This window comes from Lithobates pipiens, unplaced genomic scaffold (assembly GCF_037356315.1).
Source record: "Lithobates pipiens isolate NorthernLeopardFrog02 unplaced genomic scaffold, aLitPip1_a1.2 Scaffold_18, whole genome shotgun sequence".
NCBI classification, from domain to species: domain Eukaryota; kingdom Metazoa; phylum Chordata; class Amphibia; order Anura; family Ranidae; genus Lithobates; species Lithobates pipiens.
In genome coordinates, this window is record NW_027507758.1 from 147649900 (window position 1) to 147672815 (window position 22916).

The 22916-nt window shown below is 41.0% G+C and overlaps 2 protein-coding genes across 2 annotated transcripts in view; one reads left to right on the plus strand and one right to left on the minus strand.

The window, feature by feature from the left end:
• Positions 1 to 22916, minus strand: part of TFB1M (transcription factor B1, mitochondrial) — a 99744-nt gene that overhangs the window by 27424 nt on the left and 49404 nt on the right. Inside the window, exons 5-6 of the mRNA XM_077486249.1 lie at positions 21271 to 21422; positions 17580 to 17699 (exon numbers count right to left, since the gene is read on the minus strand). Of these exons, the coding sequence (XP_077342375.1) occupies positions 17580 to 17699; positions 21271 to 21422 (272 nt within the window). The remainder of the gene's footprint in view (positions 1 to 17579; positions 17700 to 21270; positions 21423 to 22916) is intronic.
• On the plus strand, positions 5835 to 12878 carry CLDN20 (claudin 20). Its single transcript, XM_077486248.1, has 2 exons — positions 5835 to 6110; positions 11200 to 12878. The coding sequence occupies exon 2, from the start codon at positions 11266 to 11268 to the stop codon at positions 11929 to 11931; it is 666 nt and encodes a 221-aa protein (XP_077342374.1). The 5' UTR covers positions 5835 to 6110; positions 11200 to 11265; the 3' UTR covers positions 11932 to 12878.

Here is a 22916-nt window from a genome sequence, read left to right on the forward strand (position 1 = left end):
GGATAAAGTTTTGAAAACTTTTTGGGAGGGAAAAAATGCTTATCTGGGTGATCCCACTCAGAATATATAGGCTTTTCCAGCAATGAATGGACAGGAAAAGCATGCACAGCTTGAGGAGGCTTCAGTGAACCCAAACTAGAAGTGGGGTTTTCAACCGACTCAGTTACGGGTAACTTAAATGTGGAGGGGACCATTTCAGTAAGAGAATGCAGCAGCAATATCTCAGCCTGTGAAGCTGAAGAGGGTCCTTCCCCACTTGATTCCTGGGAAGTCTCTTCCCGGTCCCAGGAGGAGGATTCATCTTCCGTCTCCCAGTGTTCCTCTGAGGGTCCTGAGTGGTAGAAGGGGACCTAATGCGTTTTCTTTCACTTTGTGAAGATGTGATTAAGGCCATTAATCTTTCCTCCAATCCACTCATGGCTGAGGAAAAAACCTCATAATATATACAGGGGCTGAAATGCCAGAAGCAGTTGTAGCCCCTGACAACCCCGATGGCTCATTCTGACCAGCCTCCCTAGGTCTTTCGGGGTGGATGGCGTTGCAGAGGGAGGGTCCTCAGAGCCTGAGGAAGATCCCTTTGAGCCCCTATTTTTCAGGGTATTCATCTGGCAGATCGCACGTGGAGGGGGGGGGCTGGGGTGGAGTAGAGGAGAGGCGTTGGTGGATGGAGAGCCGCCATAATAATGGCGGCGGGAGCGGTGAGGCATATCGCCGACTGACCCATGCCCTCTTTGCCTCGAAAGAAGCTGTGGGGGGACATTCCGAAGAGAAAAACCCCCTTCCCATATCCTACCTGGAGCTTGGGCTCGGAGGAATCGTGCAGCTTGCGACACAGAGTGAGACTGACAAGCATGGAATCAGATACGTGCTTTTGACAGCCCCCAGTGGTGACTTTAGGCATGACACATTTACTTAAAGGAGAAATTAGAATTAGAAAAATTCCTTAGGAATCTCCCTTACCTTATCTGTCTGCAAGGTTCTGTGGTAACCCAAACAGACCCCACGGTGGGCTCCGTTAACCCCCCTAGCGGAAAGCCAGAGTCTGGCTCGGGTTAGGAATTTACTGATAGAAGCGGTAACCCCGAGCCAGACTCGGGATCACTTCGCTGGATACAGGGAGGACACAGGGAGAGTTACTTACCTTGTCCCCTGGATCCAGTGATGTCCCCCGCGCTGTGTGATCGAGCTGTTCTCCGCTCGATTCACAGTGCCGAATGCCGCCGAGCTCTGTTCCCTGCGGCGTTACAACACATGGGAGCGGAGAACGGCAGCAAATTTAAAAAAGTAAAAAGACACAAAACACACACAGTACTGTAATCTTACAGATTACAGTACTGTATTACAAAATACACACCCCCTTTGTCCCTAGTGGTCTGTGCAGTGCCCTGCATGCACTTTTATATTATAAATACTGTTTTTTCTGCCTGGAATTTGGAGATTGTCCATAGCAACCAAAACGTGTCCCTTTTTCAGTGTTTTAGGATTTAATTACATTATTGAATAATTTTTATTATTCTTTATTATATTATAAACTTTATCATACCCGGGATGTCTGCTAGACTCTGGTTTGAAGAGATTTAAGAGCGTTATTCCTAAGAATTACAGGACTACAAAATAAAACACCAGATTTCCATGCAAAATAATTGTACCGCTTTCAGCACCTAATTCCAGACTGAATCATACCGCCAGGGAGGTTAAAAAACCTTGAGGAACCGGGGCCCCTTTTTAATCAGGGCATCCACATTCCTGGGCCTGTAAAGTACCCCTCCAGGAAATATGGCTGAATAAAACAAACACTGGATCCTGGGGTCTGTGGATTTGACAAACCTGTTCAGGGGCTTTAGGTTGAGGATCAGTCTGAATTTTCCTGTTGGCTTCTTCACCAAGAATATGTGAGAATAGAAACCCTGTTGTCATTCTTCTGGTGATAATTGGACCACTAACACCCTGTTACATCAGCTCCCTTAGAAGGGACATCATGGCCAAGGCTTTTACTGGATTGTTTGGGGTATTCATCACACTTTGGGGGGGGGGGGGGGATTCCGTAAACTCTATTGCGTAGCCTTGGGAGAGAATGGTCAAGATGAACTGATTTGCTTTTATACTTGACCACTGTAGACGGAAATTCTGGAGTCTTCCCCCCACCCAAAGAGTTTTCGGCCTGCGTAGGAGGATGGAAGTCAGCCTTTTCCCTTAAGTTTTGCACAGACCAGTTCTTCCTCATTCCCTGGGACTTACTGTCCTGGTCTTGAGCTTTTTGAGGTTGAAAAAGACGCTTTGTGAGTTGCTTTTTCTTCTTGACCGGAAATGACTTCTTCCTGTCTACTGTTCTGTCTAGGATAGTATATAGATCAAAGAGAAGATAGCCTGAAAAAGGGAATTCCATAGAGCTTACTCTGAGATTCTGCATTATCTGGCCAAGTCTTCAGCCACAATGCTCTTCTTGCCGAATTCGCCAAGGCTGCTGATCTAGCAGTCATTCCTTGGCCGAAGCACCAGCAATATAGGCTACAGCGAAGGAATCCAATATCTCCTGTTTGGGTGAATCCGCCACAATATGAGCTTTGGAGCGGTTTAACCCAGTACTCCAGGTTTCTAGCTACACATGTCATAGCCCTGGCTGGTTTCAAATTTCTCATGATGGACTGCCAAGATCTTTTGAGCAAAAGATACATTTGTTTATCCATCGGATCCCTTAGGATCCCCATGTCTTCAAGGCTAGGTCAGTGGACCTAGAGAGTTGGGAAAAGACAGCAGTCGAGTTTGGGGACCTTTTTCCATACCGCAGAAGGATCCTCCTCAAAAAGGGAAGCTCCTCTTGTGAGCTTTTGAGAAAAGGCTTTCTTTCCGGTTCTTGCCATTCCTTGTTAATGGAACCCGAAATGACAGAATGTACCAGAAACGTTTGCCCCTTAGGCTCACTTAGACCAGCATAAATATGGTCATGAAGTGTTAGCTAATTATTCTCTTCACCTAGGCCAAGAGTAACATGTTTAGCTTTTAAAAGCCCATCAACCTCTTCCAGGGATAGTTTGAACTTGGAGGGGGCCACTTCCACTCCTTTGCCCTCTTTCTCTTCTGAACCGTCATTGGAAGGTGTGGGGGACGGTCTTTTCCTGGTAGAAGGACCTTCTGATAGAGTCTCTAACACTGGGACTGAAAGCAAACCCTGGAAAGACTCAGATGTGGAAGGTTGGCTAGCAGCCAGATTAGTCAACGAATCACGGATCGCTTCAATTGTGGCATAGAGCTCCTTTTTTTACTGAGGCAACCAAGTCATCACAGACAAAAGCATATTCCTCTTTGACCAAGGAAGTGATGCAAGTGCTGCATAGGGCTTTCTTCCAATTCTCCCCCATTTTAGCTTTACACGAAAGGCATCTTTTTTGCCTGATTCAGCACTTTTGGCCAAAGAGGAAACAAAGAAAAATCAGGGGACCTTTGCTGACACTCAGTCTCCGCCTATGGCTCACCCAAAAGGTGCATTAAGAGGGGAAGTAAGAAAAAACCTCAAGTGCCCAGACAAGCCCCCGCCAGCAGGGGGAAAAAGAAGGGAGACTGGAACTCCAAGTAAAAGATAAGGCAAGTATAAAAACTGCCCCTACTTGGGCCTTGCTGGTGCCTGTGCCCACAGATGTAGATCCCGCCACATCCTCCATAGTGGGTGTTCAGTGCTCCACTCGGGGCTTCACATGCCGCTTCCGGACTCCTATAGTGCCCCTGCATCGGACCGGAAGCAAGGATAGGTGCCAGCTCCTACCCTGCCTCCTCCCCCCCGCACCAAACCATCGACCCACTTTTCCAGAATGTCACTTCTGGAGTGGCCGAGACTCTACTCAGCCCCCGCAAAATGGCGGCAGTGCACGTGCAGTCGCCCCTCAGAAAAGACTGGAGCGGGATTGCCGGATCCTCTGGGGGCTCTGCCCGAGAACCTGAGGGAAGAGGAGCCCGTATACACCACTGCAGATGCCATGGTCTAAAAACAAAAGGAGGAAAAAATGGACATGTAAATATCTGTCATCACGTGCATAAGGAAAATAGTTAAATATGCGCCTTCCCCTTTAAGGGGTACCTGATATCACCCAAGTGTCAGGACTTATCAACGTATCACCTCAGGAACTTGACCACAAACTCAGTGCGTCTGTCTTAGTAAAAACCCTACTTTATTAAAAACATATTTAACACCCACATAAAGCAGTGCCCTTTAAAATCTGGTGCACTGCAGTATAAAGACGTGCATGGCCCAATTAAGGCTACTTTCACACTGGAGCGCTTTAGGGTTATGACTAAGGCCTTATAGGCTGAAATGCATCAACCTTTCTTATTTGCGTTTGGTCACTGTGGCTTGTTAATACTATATTTTTTAAGAACAATCACCGGAGTGCGGGTCATCTTTTCCTCAGCGCTAAAAATAGCTCCTGTATAGTGCCTGTAAAGAGCCTCTCCTGTGTCTCCAGTGTGAAAGCACGAGGGCTTTCACACTGGAGCGGTGTGCTTGCAGGATGGTCAAAAAAGTCCTGCAAGCCGTATCTTTGCAGCCCTATAGGAGCAGTGTATACACCGCTCCAAAAGCGCCCCTGCCCATTGAAAACTTTGGGGCAGTTCCACCAAAGCGCTGATGCAGTATCGCTTTGCGGGCAGTTTTAACCCCTTTTCGGCTGCTAGCAGTGCTAGGAGGGGTTAAAAACGTCCCGCTAGCGGCCGAACAGCGCTGCTAAAAATAGCCCCACTTTACCGCCCCAGTGTGAAATTAGCCTAAAGGGCTTTCCTCTACCGCTCCCTCCCCGCAGTCTTCTGGGACTGCGGGACTATTTAAAAAGCACAGTGCACCCTGCACATGCATAGTGGGGAGCTGGCTGTCAGACCAAAAGCAGCATATCCGGCTGCCCACAGTTAAGATGCCAGTGCCAGGAATCCAAAACTAGTGAAGAACTAGCCCGATGAGGACAGCGTTGGATCTCTGAACATGAATTTGTTCTTTTATTAAAAGTCCTCTTTAAAGTGGTTGTAAACTCCCACGTGCCAAAATCCACTGACAGGCAGGGTTTTTATAGCAGAGCCTAGAGGTCTCTATCATAAACGTCCAATCGGTATGCAATCTGAGCCATGCATGCACAGTTCAGACCACATTTACGGCACACTCAGCATGCCATGGCAATGTGACTCGTTTGCATGTGCGCGAGTGACATCACCGCACCCAGCCAATCAAGCAGCCGAAGATTAGGAAACTGAAATGAAGACTGCGTTACCCTGGAAGCCGCTGCGGATTGTGGGAGCCATGACAGCACAGCACTGGAGGGCTCTATTTGTAGGCAAGTCGCTCATAATGTACTAGTATGCAGTGCATACAAGTACATTATGACCTAAATCTGCAGGAGGGCACATTTTTTAAAATAATGAACACGTCTTTACTACCACTTTAAGGAGAATTCAGAATGGCAGCTTTTTTTCGGTAGCCAATGCTCCACTTATGCATGATGACATCATAGGCTCCGCCCCCATGCATTTTGCCATACACCAATGCGACTGTCAAGTCCTGCTGCCCCTGATACCCCTTAAAGGGGAAGGAGCATACTGGCCTATTTTTCTTGAAGGTTCAAACATAACCACAACTTCTCTACAATTTACTGCCCATTCACACAAATTACACTGTGGGAAACGCACGTTTCACTTAATTTTTACCAAGCGTTCCACTTTAAGCTGTACAAGTGGTAATGGAGTGCGGAATATTGTGAAACAAATATCTGCAAACCCCAAATAGTTGCCATTTATGCTGTGAAACAATACAAAGAATTGAACTGAAATGACAAAAGTCAGTTGTTTGTCTCTATAAGGTTGGTATTGTCTCAGCGTCCAAGTACAATTTCCCGTCCTCGTCATGTTTTTCAAAGTTTTGCTGGCTCATTATTTCTTCAGCCTCTCAGCAAGATGGACAGACTGTTTCTTCAAACAAGCAACAGGGAAAGTAAATGAGAATGTGAGGGACAACAACCTGTATTTGAACATATATATATTTTTTTTTTCTTTTGGCAACTGCATTTTTTCCCACTACAATTTATTTGCCTCCACCATTATAAAGTTGCAGGACGTGACGTGGTGCTTATTTTCCAGTAAGTATTTTTTAAATTCCAGGTATTAAAAAAAAAATACTTTACCGACACTATGCTTTGAGCAGTGCTTTGTTCAGGCAGCGCTGAAGTCATGGATCAGTGAGTCATTAACTTAATACAATTGTTAAAGTACACCCACTAATTACTAAAATACATCATTACTGCACTATTTTTACACCGAGGCTTCAAGTAATATGCTGCCATTTCTCTTCCATAGCTATGCTATTTTATTTAAATATTTCTAGATTGGATTAAACTATTTAGAAAAACCTTACTGCAGTCCGTTTGGGATTGTGGTCTTAAAACACTGCTACATAGAGACGGGGGGGGGGAAGGCACATTACTCTATATACCGAAATACAGCAATAGAAAGTGCCTTTAAGAATCCGATTTTAGTATTATTCTGAAGAACCCTAATATTTAACAACATGGTAAATGATAAATGACAAATACATAAAAGCTGGAAAATTTTATATTTTTACAAAAACATACATTTAAAGTGGTATTAACCACTTGACCTCTGGAAGATTTACCAGCTTCATGATAAGACCATTTTTTGCGATACAGACTGCGTTATTTTAAACTGAACATTTCTGCGGTCATGCAACGCCAAAATAATTTTTTTTTTGTTCCCCATGAATAGTGCCTTCTTTTGGTGGTAATTGATCACCACAGGGTTTAATTTTGAGCTATAAACAAAAAAAAATTACGATTTTGAAAGAAGAAAAAAACAGCAATATTTTTTACTTTCTGCTATAAAACATATTCAATAAAAAATTTGATAAAAACAGATATTCTGCTACATATTTTTGGTAAAAAAATAAATCCCAATAGGCGTATATATTGATTGGTTTGCGCAAACGTTATAGCGTCTACAATCTATGGAATATATACTGGAATTTGTATTTAATTTTTTAGGATCAGCATCTTAAAGCGGGACTGCAATATTGCAACGGACAATCTGATACTTTTGACACTTTGGGGGAAACAGTGACACTAATACAGTGATCAGTGCTAAAAATATATACTGTCACTGTACTAATAACACTGGCTGGTAAGGGGGTTAAACATCTAGGGCTATTAAGGGGTTAAATATGTGCCTAAATAGTATTTTTGTTTATTATGTGTGCTGTTTTTATTAAGGGACGTTATGGATTTTCTTTCCCTGTTTAGCGTGGAAAGAAAATCCATCACAATCCCGTCGTCGGGAAGGAGCTCAGCATTGTTTACATATGCAGATCTCTGTCCAGCCTCTCTCCTCGATCAGTGGGTGCTAGAGGACATCCATTGGCTGGTACCCGCTGATCGGCTTCTGCTGTGATTAAATCACAGCAGAAGCGGTGCGTGCCCTCTACCCATAAGTGCAGAATCGCTTATATATATATATATATATATATATATATATATATATATATATACACATTCTGCACAGAACGGCTGCCCTGTAGTAGTAAATCTGCTATGGGGTGGTCGGGAAGTGGTTAACCATTTCTGGATCGCCACATGCCGATGTACGTGCTCACTTTAAGGACAGATATCATTGTTCTGGCAGCAGCTAGCTGCCATAAACCTGGTATCTCTGAATTCGGCCGGCGATCCCATGCAAGATAAAAGTGGTCTCTGTGGCGGATTTGCTGCAAGATCACTTTTAATCGGCGGTGGGAGAGGGGCCCCCAACCCACCAAAATCCAGTGCCCTCCGCCGCTTACTGGAGCCGTCAGTAGCAGCGGAGGCGATCCGGTCTTCTCGGCTGCTGTGCATGGAGTCGAGTGAGGGGAAGATGGCCCCCACCCGTCTCCATTTCACTGCAGGGCTGAAGCGACGTCAAAATGTCACTTCCACCCATAGCTCTTAAAGGGCCATTTTTTTTCATTTTTAAAATTAAATGTTTTTTTATTTTATTGCATTTTAGTGAAAATATGAGATCTGAGGTCTTTTTAAACCGCAGATGTCATATTTAAGAGGCCCTGTCATGCCTTTTTTTCTATTACAAGGGATGTTTACAGAAAGTGACACAATTTTTTTTTAAAACAGTGTAAAAATAAAAAGGTAAAATAAATAAGAAAGAAAAAATTTTTAAACGCACCCAGTCCCGTTATATGAAATCTGTGTTCAAACCACACATGTGAGGTATTGCCGCGATCGGTAGAGCGAGAGCAATAATTCTAGTCCTAGACCTCCTCTGTAACGAAAAACATGCAACCTGTAGAATTTTTTAAATGTCGCCTACGGAGACTTTCAAGAGTAAAAGTTTGTCGCCATTCCACGAGTGGGTGCAATTTTGAAGCGTGTCATGTTGGGTATCAATTTACTCGTCGTAACATTATCTGTCACAATATAAAAAAAATTGGGTATAATTTACTGTTGCCTTAATTCAAAAAAGTGTACTTTAAAAAAAAAAAAGTGCGCTTGTAAGACCGCTGCACAAATACGGCGTGACAGAAAGTATTGCAACAACCTCCATTTTATTCTCTAGGGTGTTGGAAAAAAAATGTATAATGTTTGGGGGTTATAAGTAATTTTCTAGAAAAATAAACAGTTTTTAACTTGTAAACACCACATCTAAAAAAGAAGAGGCCCGGTCCTTAAGTGGTTAAACCCAAAAAGTAAACATTTATTATTTTGCAGCTTACCAATTCTTACTTGGGATAACTGCATTTGTTTTCTTTAGGCTCTGTTTTATGGCAACCTGGTGATCTGGCCTGTAAGTCTGTTTTTCAATGTACCAAGCAGCCCTGCAGATGTAGCAGTTAGAGGGTTGAGACAACACTGTCAGGGGTGTTTACAATAATCAGCTTTTATTTACATAAAACAAAAAGGAAAAATAACTGTTGCTGCAACTGCTTATAAAGTGTAGCTGGAATTTGGCTTCAATTTATTTGTGTATTTAAATCTGTTAGTACATATAACTCTACCCTCCCCCACACTGGCAATACTGCTGCCCAATGGTGTCTATGCTGCATCTTCATCCAGATCTAATACAGCAAGTGTATTACTAGCCAGATCACCAGATTGTGAAAACAGAGGGGAAAATGCCTGAAAAAAACAAAACAAAAAAAAAAACACTAATGCAGCCACCACATTTAATGGTTGGTAAACTGCAATATATTATATATTTGGCTTTGGGTTTAATACCGCTGTAATTTGCTTATCATTCAAGCAATGAAAAAAAGTGATAAAAACTGAATAAAAATGTAGAAAAAAAAAAGTATATTATTATCTGCACATTGCAGAGCTGCACGATTCTGGCCAAAATGAGAATCACAATTTTTTTGCTTAGAAGAAAGATCACAATTCTCATGGCGCAACAACATCTTTCATATTATACAAAAAAATTGGGCTAACGTAACTGATTCCGTTTTTTATTATTCATTAAAGTGTATTTTTTCCCATAAAAATTGCATTTGAAAGACCACTGCGCAAATACAGCGTGACATAAAATATTGCAACAACCACCATTTTATTCTCTAGGGCAGGGATAAGCAATTAGTGGACCTCCAGCTGTTGCAAAATTACAAGTCCCATCATGCCTCTGCCTCTGGGTGTCATGCTTGTGGCTGTCAAAGTCTTGCTATGCCTCATGGGAATTGTAGTTCTGCAACAGCTGGAGGTCCGCTAATTGCATATCCCTGCTCTAGGATCTCTGCTAAAAAAAAAAATTATATAAAAAAAAAAAAAAAATATATATATATATATATATATATATATATATATATATATATATATATATATATATATATATATATATATATATATATATATATATAGATATATACGGTTTGGGGGTTCTAAGTAATTTTCAAGCAAAAAATAATGATTTTAACGTGAAACCAACAAGTGTCAGAAAAAGGTTTAGTCTTTAAGTGGTTAAACTTCCCTCATTTACACACCAAAGTTCATTCTTTTGATCTAAAGAACAAAAGTTACAATGTTTATAGTTTGTGACTGAGGAATGTTGTAATACTTGGCAGACTGCCCCCTTTTTTTTTAATGTTTTGATTTGTTTGGTTCTTATTTTATTTTTGTCATAAAAATGTGATGTAAAATCATTTTTTGCACATTGAAATATAATTTGTATGCACTGCTCTTTTATTTACACTCTCAATAAAATGAATGTATTTACATAATATCTGTAGGCTATTTAACGCGGTTCTTCACCCTAAAGGGGAAGTTCCGCTAGTATTATCCCTCCCCCCCTCCGGTGCCACAATCGGCACCTTTCGGGGGGGAGGGGGGTGCAGTTACCTGGATAATCCAGGTAACTGCACCCACTTCCGGCCAGACCGCCGCATGGCTCCGCCCATCGCCGCATGGCTCGGCCCCCCCCCCCCCGTTGTGTTCTGGGAAACACACAGTTCCCAGAGACACAGCGGGGAACCAGCGCAGCGCGACTCGCGCATGCGCAGTAGGGAACCGGGCAGTGAAGCCCTCTTGCTTCACTTCCCGATTCCCTGACAGAGGATGGCGGCGGTGGCTGCAGCGAGACGAGCGATCGCTCGTCATCTGCCGCCGACATCGCTGGAACCTGGGACAGGTAAGTGTGATATTATTAAAAATCAGCAGCTGCAATATTAGTAGCTGCTGGCTTTTAATATTTTTTTTTTTTGTGCAGCTCCTCTTTAATAAGCCATCACACCTGCAGTTGTAGATATTATAGCCGTTAGTGTTAAAAAAAAAAAAAAAGCAGTATGGGCCATGGATCTCAATAGACTTTGTATGGAGCGTAGCACTTGTGCTTAGTTTGATGTTTTGTGTGTAAAAGGTCTCTCCTGCATCGAGGCAGAGCACTATTAATCATGTACTCAGTGCTATGACAAAGTGGGGCGCTTTTGCTTAGTGTTCTAGAAAATGCTTATAAATACATGCTTATGTATTTTATGTACAGCACCATGGACACAGTTTCTAGCAATCTATATTTATCAAAGAATACATTTTCAAGTGCCACGTGTATTTGTTAGAGAGGCTTTTACTCCTCTTAGAGAAAAAGCGCTAAGCTTTAACCCACCGAGGTATTACTTATTTTTTTGCCTGCCTTATTTGTAGGTTTACCACCCTCCCACTTAATATATTTTTTTTCCTTTTATTTCAGTACAGAACAGAGCTTTCAAATTCAGACTTTTGACAGCAGAGACCAGGTGTCAGTTGGAAACCATCCATGGCCTCGGCGGAGCTACAAGTCTCAGCTTTTGTGGTTGCACTCATGGGTGTATGCGCTGCCATCGTTGCCACTTTGTTACCAAACTGGAAGGTCAATGCAGATACCGGGGCGAACATCATTACCGCAGTTACTCAAATGCAGGGTCTTTGGATGGACTGCTCCTGGTACAGTACTGGCATGTTTAGCTGCACTGTGAAATACTCCATCCTTTCCCTCCCAGTTTACATCCAGACTGTGAGGACTACTATGGTCTTATCCTGTATATTCTCCACTTTGGGAATCTGCGTCTCCATGGCCGGAATGAAATGTACAAAGCTAGGAGGTGACCGACACACCAAAAGCAATATAGCATTTGTTGGTGGAACATGCTTTTTGCTGGCTGGACTCTTTGGTATGATCTCAGTGAGTTGGTACATGAAAGAGATCATCTCCAGCTTCTTGGATCCATCCATTCCAGTGAGTGGAAAACATGAACCTGGAGGAGCTGTATACGTAGGCTTTATCTCTGCTGGGTTACACATTCTAGCTGGTGCAGTATTCTGTGCATCCTGCCCTAAACGACAGCAGAACAAAACAGAATCGCGTCCAAAAAAAGAACCCGAGCCAGCGGCTGAGCAGTCAGACAACAACAACGGAAGCTACAACCTCCAGGACTATGTGTAAATGAAAAGGCCATACAACACAGAGCTTTTACCGATGTGATATATTTTGTTCCTTGCTAAAAAATGCTAGTGTTGGCAATAATGGCCTTTTTCTATTTGTATTGTAAAATGCAAATAGAAAACCGTTTTCTAAGCTAGACGATAATATAAAGCATTTTATAAGGCACTATAAATTCTGAATAATACATTGATGTATAGATTGTATGTTGTTTCAGACTCCCACTAAATATTTCCATGGTAACTATTCTTCCTTTACAAATGTGGGGAACAAAAACTGAACCCATCTTGTATGGCTGAATAAATAAAAAATACCTTTGGGTCAGTCTGTATCAATATTTGAACAAAAGTAACTCCACAAAAACATTTCTGCATATTTATTGCTTATGGGTACATATTAAACAGACAAAATTGCCTTTATCTACCCTAAATGTATTACAACCTTTTTATTATTTGTAATATGTGGGGGAGTGGTTCAGACAGCATAGCTTCACTTTTAAATATGATTAAAACCATGAAAAATAAAAAAAATATATAAAAGGACACAAAAGCTTTAAAGATTTTGAATAAATGAAATTGAATGAATAAATAGAAGTGAATAAATGAGAGGATTATTAACATGTTATTTTTGCAGTTTGTTAAAATAATATCCATCTGCAGGTAGCTAGATTCCGGGGACTCCTATATTTGTTTTTGTTTTGTTTTTTCATAGGAAATGAAGGTAAAAGAACTACTCCAGACCAAACTATTTACTAGTTTAGAGGGAAGAAGGCTTTAAATAAAATAAAATAAAAATTCTTGGTCAGGCTTTTACTGCTGTCTGCATTTCTACTAGAATTACTTTCAATTTACTTCCTTTCCTGGAGCCCACAAGAATCATCTCAACAAGGACAAAGCAATAAAAAGCCGACAGTGATTTTAGGTTGCTTAGTGGTAGTGTTGCCAATTATTGTGCCTTAAAATGATTGTAAAGTCTTGTTTTTTTTTTTTTCTATTAAAAATAACATGTTACACCTACTTCCTCTGTGTAGTAGTTTTGCACAAGGCAGCCCAGATCCTCCTTTTCTCGGGTCCCTCTTCAGTGCTCCTGGCACCTCCCTCTTGTCCCGTGCTCCCACAGCAAGCACTTTGCTATGGGGGCACCCGAGCTGCAGCTCTGTGTGTCCATTCAGACACGGAGCTGCAGGTTGGCAAAACCCCTCTCTCCCCTGATTGGCTGAGTTTGCGCCACTGCTGTGTCTCAGCCAATCAGGAGGCAGAGACCCAGACAGCCGATGCACTTGTGGACATCGTATAGATGGGGCTCAGGTAAGTATTAGGGGGGGGCTGCTGCACACAGAAGGTTTTTTATCTTAATGCATTAAGATAAAAAACCTTCTGCCTTTACAATCACTTTAACCGGTTCACGACCAGCGCACGCCGATGTACGTCGGCAGAATGGCACGGGCAGGCATATTGGCGTACAGGTACGTCCAATCTTTAATACCGCCCTGCCATCACGAGCGCGCCGCCGCGCTCGTGTGCTGGTCAGGACCCCTGTGAGTGAGTGAGTGATTTTTTTACCAAAAATATGTAGAAGAATACGTATCGGCCTAAACTGAGGGAAAAAAATGTTTTTTGATATATTTTGGAGGGATATTTATTATAACAAAAAGTAAAAAATAATGCATTTTTTTCAAAATTGTCACTATTTTTGTTTATAGCGCAAAAAATAAAAACCACAGGGGTGATCAAATACCACCAAAAGAAAGCTCTATTTGTGGGGAAAAAAAAGGACGTCAATTTTGTTTGGGAGCCACGTCGCATGACCGCGCAATTGTCAGTTAAAGCGACGCAGTGCCGAATCGCAAAAAGTGGTCTGGTCTTTGACCAGCAAAATGGTCCGGGGCTGAAGTGGTTAAAGAGGGAGTCCACCTAAAAAAAAATTATTAAAAGCCAGCAGCTACAAATACTGCAGCTGCTGACTTTTAATAAATGGACACTTACCTGTCCCAGGGTCCAGCGATGTCAGCAGCTAAAGCCAAGCAATCACTCGGCTTCACTTCCCAGTTCCCTAGTGCACATGCGTGAGTCACGCATCGTAAGTGGTCCCCGCTGTCTCCTGGGACCTGTGTGTTTCCCAGGAGACAGCGAGGGGTGGGGGTGGATGCGGGAAGGGGCGTGACTCCCGCGGGACTCTATATCCAGAAGTGGGTGCAGATACCTGTATTATACAGGTATCTGCAGCCCCCTCCCCCCTGAAAGGTGCCAATTCTGGCACCTTTCAGGGGGGAGGAATCAGATGAGCGTTAGTTCCACTTTTGGGTGGAACTACACTTTAAGCTGGCCAAAGAGCGATCAAACTCCATCCGGTTTAGCAGCCTCCAGCTGAATTTCTATCCATTTGTGGCCGCTCCTGAACAGACTTGTTGAAAATTCTCTTTGTGTATTCTGACAATGGAGAGTCCCTGCTATAAGAAAATAATGGGGTTGATTTACTAAAACTGGAGAGTGCAAATTCTGGTGCAGCTCTGCTTAGAAACCAATCACCTTCCATTTTTCTTTGTCAACGCTTAAACAAGCTGAAGTTAAAAGCTGATTGGCTACCATGCACAGCTGCACCAGATTTTGAACCCCAAAGTCTCAGCGGGTAGGATTCCTTGATCCACCTTGTTTATGTGGATGGAGGAAACATTTTTTTTGGGAGGCTAAACTGAAAGATCCATCGGTGGCTAACTGTTTTTCCTCTCAATATGAGTCTAAATATAAAAGTTCTTTCAAGCTACTATATGTGTTTTGATGATTAATTAATCTAGACAGCTGCTAGCACTGATCACGTCCCATACAATCATGCAGACCAAGCTAAAATACAAAAGAAAGTGCCGATCTAAATCTAATGGTGATTAACCCCACTAGATGCATCAATTAGTAAATACAGAATCAAAAATATATTATATACATACTCTAATGCAGGGATATGCAATTAGCGGACCTCCAGCTGTTGCAGAACTACAAGTCCCATGAGGCATAGCAAGACTGACAGCCACAAGCATGACACCCAGAGGCAGAGGCATGATGGGACTTGTAGTTTTGCAACAGCTGGAGGTCTGCTAATTGCATATCCTTGCTCTAATGGATAAAATAACCTAGTGAAAGCAAAGTGATTATGTGCATTAATATAATAGTGTATCCACTTATATGTAAACAGTCCTTATAAAGTGCTTCCATTATAAAACAAAAAGTGTTCCAGTACACTAAAAGCTAATGTGCAAAATCATTCATGCAATAACATGTACTGTTGAAAACAAAGTCCATTCCAATTAGCTCAAATCCACAGATTCTATTGATAACAATCACATGTGTGCTGTGTCCACTCCTGTGCTCCCTCTTCAGTGTGTGCGCTCATCTTAGACCTTGCAGCTAAGCTTGGTCAATACACACTTATGAACCAACTCAATATCTGTGCTTGGGTCCTGGGCTTGTTGCTTGTGCGTTTTTCCACACGAAAGTATTACAGAGGAAACTTGATAGCGTGATATAGTTTAAAATATATATATTTATATATATATATTTATTCACAGATAAAAAAAAGTCCCTTTAATAGAGTACTCACATTTAGTGGGTGCTACAGTGCACCATTCTATACAATTGCGGAAAGCAGTTTTTAATCGTTGAGCCGATGTGTCCATTCCGTGCTGAGACCACTCTGCTGTCTCCCACACTGTCCTGTCCCCTCCCAAACGTGTGTCAATACCGGAAATATGACATATCTTCCTCAGGGGGAATTGTCTGTTAGCCTACTTAGGCTTAAAATAACAGACACTGTGGCAAAATTGTTTCATCTTATCAGATATTTATCAGGGTTCTTCAATTAAAGTGCATTTCAAGGCAAAATAAGCCTACTGAACCAGCCAAGATTCGAACCATCTATGGCCAGCTTTAGTGCGCTTCTCTAAAAAAAGAGTTGTGCATACTCAAATGACGTGCAAGGGGAGTCAATGTAAATACTGAACCATATGTCCAGAGAGAAAAGGTTTTAATGTCCCATCCTATCCAGAAACCAGCATAAAAAAACAAGAATTGTCACTTTATGGGCACTCAAGGGTGCATTGTGTGCAATTAAGAATAAGAAGCTAAACAAGTCCTAAGGAACAGTGCTTAGGGGAAGGTTGAAATAATGTTTATTATACTTAAAAGAAGGGATGACATATAATACATTCAGAATAACTTCCGGAAAAATAGGACACAAAAAAGCATTCCATGATGGGGAAGCTACGAGCACTAATGCATACAGAATAGTCAGTGCTGAGAGCAGAATCCTTGGGAAGCTCACGTCAGGTGATGCCTATCAACTATGCAGATCAAGAGATTGCTCTTGAGAGAAACAGACCTTAGAACATATAAGCACTACCAGAGTGCATTAATCCAAAGATCAAACAGACTCTATAGTAAGAGAAGGGTGAATATACCTCAAACCAGGCTTCAGGCAACATAAGAGGTTGAAGGCCCAGGGTGAGTGGAGCCAACATAATTTAGTAATATGTACCAAATATGGATCAAAATCCAGACTGTAGAGAAAAACTGTTCAGATTAAAAGGCTGCCGGTGAACCTGAGCATTTAAACTGAAAGGTAGTTTCCAAAGACCCTTGAGGGAAAAAAAAACACTGTTCAAAACAAGGGTATTGTTTGAAACGGGTTTATAACTGCAAAATCTGTGGTTCACATGGAAAAAGAATTTTGATCACCTATGAGGGATGTGTGCTTGCTGTATGCAGAGATCCTCCTAGGTCATTAATAGATCGCAAACAGAGAAGCAAGCACTCAGAATGAGAATCAGAAGGTTTTGGCATGCCAGTGGCTCTAAAGGCTGGGCAGCACAGTAGCTAAGTGCTTAGCACTTCTGCCTAGCAGCACTAGGATCATTGGTTCAAAGTTGCAACCAATGCATTACCTGCCTGGAGTTTGTATGTTCCCTGGGTACTCCAGTTTACTCCCACACTTCAAAGACATACAAATAGGATAATTGGCGGCTGTCTAAATTGGTTATAGTATGTGCACGTATGAATGAGAGTTAGGGACCTTAGATTGTAAGTTCCTTGACTGCAGGGACTGATGTGAATGTAAAATATACAGTATATGTAAAGTGCTGCGTAAATTGATGGGTGCTATGCAATAACCTGAAATAAAGGCTTTTTTTTTTACCTTAATGCATTCCCTGCTTTAAGTATGATTTGGCATTCTTAGTGACCCTCCAGATATAATTTATACATACCTGCATTAAGCCAAGCTGGACCAATGTAAGTAATGAAAAAAGAAAATTCCTGGAGTTCCACCTTAAGTAGAACCTAATATAGGTTAAGGTATAACTGGTTCTGGTGACCTGGGGGGCACTTCCTGTTTTGGCTATGGGACAGGACATGAAGGAACATTTGCCCAATAGGACAGAGATTGCAAAAAAATAAAATAAAAAACAGAGGATATAACCCTCCTGTATATCTTAAAATAAAAAAATATGTTTGACCTATAGTTCTACTTAAAGTGTAATCTAATTGATTTGTATATATAAAAGACATTTAGTTAATACAAACAATGAATCTACTATAGCAAAAACAGGTGAAATATTCAAATCTGATTTATTAAAACCGAGATATTGAAATCGGAAATATCCTTACCTTAGGTTTAGGAAGAAAGGCACGACCAGAAATTGAAAAACAATGCTTTACATCACAAAGGTACTGAGACATGATAGACAGTCTACTCCTTTGTTTACTGCTAACCGAAGCTGTCATCCTCTGTGTAAAAGATAAAAAAACAACAGAGAAACCTTAAAAGGACTGCAATGATATACATATACTGCTATAATAACATGGTATGTTTTAAGATATGCACAGACCTTGCAGAAAGTGTTGGAAATAAGCACTGGTCCCACTTCTGAGTTTGCAGCTTTTTACATTAAAGTGTATTTCCACCTTTGCAACCAAATTGGGATAACACCTAAAATGTGTTACATGTTCCCATTCACATAGCATTAAAGTTAATAAATTAAACTTTTTTTTTTTTTAAGTTGCTTACCTTTTCATTTGCTGAAAAAATCCTACTTAGCTTTCCCTTTCTATGTCATTTTAACCACTTCCCGAACAGCGCACGCCGATGTACATCGGCAGAATGGCATGGGCAGGCAAATGGGCGTACCTGTACGTCCCTTTAAATTTGCCGTCCTGCCATCGTGAGCGCCCCCCCCCGTGAGTCCGGTCGCGTGTCCCACTGACTCTATCGCCGCGAGCGTACCCGCGATCGTCTCACGGGGCAGCTGAACTAGGAGATGCCGTTGTAAACAGCATCTCCCAGTTCTGCCTAGCAACAAGTGACGCTGATCTCTGCTCCATGTGATTGGAGCAGAGATCAGTGTTCACTAAAAGAAAGCACAGCCCCCAACAGTTAGGAACACGCCCCTAGGAACACTTAACCCCTACACTGCCACCCACTGGTTAACCCCTTCACTGCCTGTGTCATTTACACAGGAATCACAGCATTTGTAAAGCAGTGATTGCTGCATAAATGACAATGGTCCCAAAAATGTGTCAAAAATGTCCAATGTGTCCGCCATAATGTTGCAGTCACAATAAAAAAATAAAAAATAAATAAATAAAAAATAAAAATAAAAATCACTGATCGCCGCCATTACTAGTAAAAAGAAAAAAATATTAATAAAAATGCCATAAAACGATCCCCTATATTGTAAACACTATAACTTTTGCGCAAACCAATCAATAATCGCTTACTGCAATTTTTTTTTTACCAAAAATATGTAGAAGAATACGTATGGGCCTAAACTGAGGGAAAAAATGTTTTTTTTATATATATTTTTGGGGGATATTTATTATAACAAAAAGTAAAAAATAATGCGTTTTTTTCAAAATTGACGCTCTATTTTTGTTTATAGCGCAAAAAATAAAAACCGCAGGGGTGATCAAATACCACCAAAAGAAAGCTCTATTTGTGAGAAAAAAAGGACGTCAATTTTGTTTGGGAGCCACGTCGCACGACCGCGCAATTGTCAGTTAAAGCGACACAGTGCCGAATCGCAAAAAGTGGTCTGGTCTTAAGCTAGCAAAATGGTCCGGGGCTGAAGTGGTTAAGGATGTGGCTGGGAAGTTGCATTTATTTTAAAGGCTAATGCCACATTTTAGAGCTGCACGATTCTGGCTAAAATGAGAATCACGATTCTTCTGCTTAGAGGATCGATCACGATTCTCGTGACGTAACATCATCTTTCACATTAAAACAAAAAAATTGGGCTAACTTTACTGTTTGTTTTTTTTTATTCATTGAAGTGAATTTTTTCCCAAAAAAATTGCATTTGAAAGACCGCTGGGCAAATACAGTGTGACATAAAATATTGCAGCAATTGCCATTTTATTCCCTAGGGTGTCTGCTAAAATATATATAATGTTTGGGGGTTCCAAGTAATTTTCTAGCAAAAAATATTGATTTTAACTTAAAAAAAGAAGTGTCAGAAAAACATTTAGACTTTAAGTGGTTAAACTTCCTGCATTTACATGTTGAAAACTTGGCAGTCTTCCCAATTATTTATTTACACAGAAGTTCTATCCCTTTGATCTAAGAAGGAAGCTTAGTTACAATGTTGCAAGTTAAAAAAAACTTGGCAGACTGCCTGGATGTTTTCTTTTGACAGCTGAGTGAGCAGATAGTTTCTCCACTTATATGAAAGAATGGCAACCTCTGCAGGAGAGATGTCAGAGGGGGTGAATTGAGATCACAATTTTTTAACCATTAATTGTGCAACTCTGCCACATTTAGCAACATATTACACCCATATTTAGGGTGTAAAGCCTAGTACACAAGGGCCGCATGTCAGGCTGCATCGGCCAGTTCACTAGAAGCCACCCAACATTCGGTGCGTACTACAGCTGGTCTGGAAGGGGCATGACTGAAAAAGGTCCACTAATCAACTCCTGATCAGCTCTCCCAGCCGGAGACCGGAGGGTTCAATCTCTGTCAGAATACAATAGAATAGAACAGCAGGGAAGATTTCTGTACTAACATCAGATTGTTAGTAAAGCGGCTCTGAAATAAGCCGTCAGTATTTTTTTCGTTCAGCCCACTAGACTGTACAAATAATGGTAGCCATAGCGGTTTAACTCTGTCTGTACTGTGCTGGCAGATCTCATTGTCAATTGTAAACTAGATATGCACACTGTCTGTTCTAACAAATGGTTAGAGATTATCAAGGCTACCGTGGCACATTGTCGGTAAATGCACTTATGCATAATCCTGCTCCAAAGAAATAACTAGGAAGGTTAGAAATAATTTAAAACTATATGCAAAAGGGAACACATAACAAACATGTATTGTTCTATTCATAAAAAGTTCACTGAACAAATGTGACAAACATCCACGGTTCCAATAAAACTTGTTGCATTCTGTGTAATATAATAACACAATGATCGTGAGCGCCATCTAATGGTCGCTTACACCACCAGAAAGCTGCTCCATTCCTGAGAGATCCCTGACTGAAGTCCAAAGGGAAACCGACACTTCTGGGAGTGTCGATCTTATGGGTCTGCTGCAGTTTCTTTGGTTCCTCCTTCTGAGCTTCACATCATCAATGATTCTTTTATCCAATAATATTTGAATGACGTATGACAGCGAAAAAAAAGAAAATACACTGCTTATACTTTATTTGTTTAGAATAACAATCTTTTTTTTCATCTTTAAGGGTGGCTCTGCCTTTGATTCATTTCAAGTTCAGAGCCTTAGGAATGGCATTGTAATCATGTCCATGTTGACAAGCCATCAGCTTTTTTCTGGTTGCCTTCCAGAAATTATTTTGAGTATAACATGGTGTGGCTCAACAAACATCTCTTTAGACAACTTAGCTGTAAGTACGGTATTTAATTGGTACAAAGTGATATTGGACAGAACTGTCTCAGCCAGTCCTGACTGTACTCAGCTTTAATTATCCTCTTAAATTAGATTGATTAAGGTTAATGGAGAATTGCTTTTCAGTACCCATGGCTGCACATTTCATCATCTTTCACACTCAGGAAATTACAAAAATACATTTAGTGGGGAAATAAGAAAAAAAAAAAAAACAACAACAACAACACAACATACTCAAAAAGCCACAAAACAGAAGAATGTAGGGAAGCAGTGTACACGCATGAAAGCCAAAAATACTTATTGTTACATGTAAATAAAAAGCGCTAAAACAGACCTGGTCTACAAGTGGTTAAAATGAAATCCAATACAATGGAATGAGGTATAAGCAGAATTCTGACTGTTCCCAATATCAAAACAACCAAAAAATAAAAAATAAATATACACTGGAAAGACCCATACCTCTGCAACTTCCTGCTGGAAAGTCAATGTCATCTGTGTTCTGCCATAATAAAATGGCCCAGTTCTTTCTGAAATTGATTCGAACCACTTAATAATCAAAGGTGTTGAGACATTAAAAGGGAGATTACCAATAATATGTACATTTGGTGGATCTGTAAGTGTGAAAAAAAAATGCAAAGAGAATTGTTTTAGTTCAAATTTATCTAAAATCAAGAACAAAACATATCACAGACTACCAATCCCTACATGTGTGGTGATTGCATGTTTTCTTTTTTTTCAGGCTTTTTTTCTTAAATTTATCTGTCGATCTTTTGAGTCACACATTTCTTCACTCCCTGTACTTTATCCATGGAAAAAAAACAGTATTCACTCTAGTACATGACTACAGAAACCTCCCCTGTCCTCTACTCTATAACATATAAGAGCTGTTTTTTAGTCTACAGAGATGGTTGTGAATATGTAACTGATAACAGTTGGCACAGGCAGAGAGGGCAGGAAGTTATCAGCATGTTCGATAACTGGCAGGATCAACAGGTACTCTTTACACCTATTAAACAGTTATACTAAAACCCTTTCAAATGGTACAGTTAACAGACCAAAATAGAGCAATAAAAAAAAACGTCATTGTTAGGATTTTTATATGATTTAAAGGACAAAACAAATTTATCTGCCTAGTAGCTGCTGAATAATTAAATTGGACCAATCACTAATATCCACACCCTACATGAATTTGTAGGACACATCCCTGCTTCACTAAATAATTTACTAAAATTGGTACACACAGAATCTGGTGCAGGTGTACAAAATAACCAGTTTCTAGGTTTTATAGTCAAAGATTATTTTAACAAGCTCACACTAGAAACCAATTACCGTATTTATCGGCGTATAACACGCACTCCAAGTTTAGGAGGGAATTTTAAGGAAAAAAAAAAAAACAACTTACATTTAAATGCATCAATGCAGCCTTATCAGTGTCCATCTGAAGCCTTGCCCATCATTGCACCCTTGTCAGTGTCATTTGCAGCCTTGTCAGTGTCATATGCAGCTTTGTTAGGCAGCCTTGTCCATCATTGCACCCTTGTCAGTTTCATTTTCAGCTTTGCCTTTTAAAAATGGCTTTCGGCTGCTCTCGGCCGCCGAGAATGGCCAAAGCCGCAGAGACCGACCGAAGGCGGCTGAAAGCTGTCCACAGGCTCACAATTGGCGGGGGGGTTGGCGTATAACACGCACCCACGATTTCCCCCTGATTTTAAGGGGAAAAAAGTGCGTGTTATACGCCAATAAATACGGTAGTTACTAACTCTTATGGGGAGATCTGGGGCCTATTAGACCCCAGATCCCCCCTTCTACCCTGGCTACACTAGATTCTGTGTGCACCAGTATCTGATTATTTTTGAAGACTGTATAGGCATATACAGTGCGTGTGTGAAATATATATATACACACACACACACACACACTCCCTAATTGTGGGTTAGCTATATTTTAAATGGAGCCATCTGATAAGGGATGAGTTACTGCAATAAAAGTCACTGCTCTGAGAACACAAGTCTGGCTTTATATCATACACATCGCACCAGAGAATCATTTTATAGTAAGGACCTAATGGTTTAAACAAAGCTGCATTGTGCATACCTTAATATACT

Excerpts from the sequence above, each read along its gene's own strand:
- CLDN20 (XM_077486248.1), top strand. The coding sequence starts at position 11,266 with ATGGCCTCGGCGGAGCTACAAGTCTCAGCTTTTGTGGTTGCACTCATG.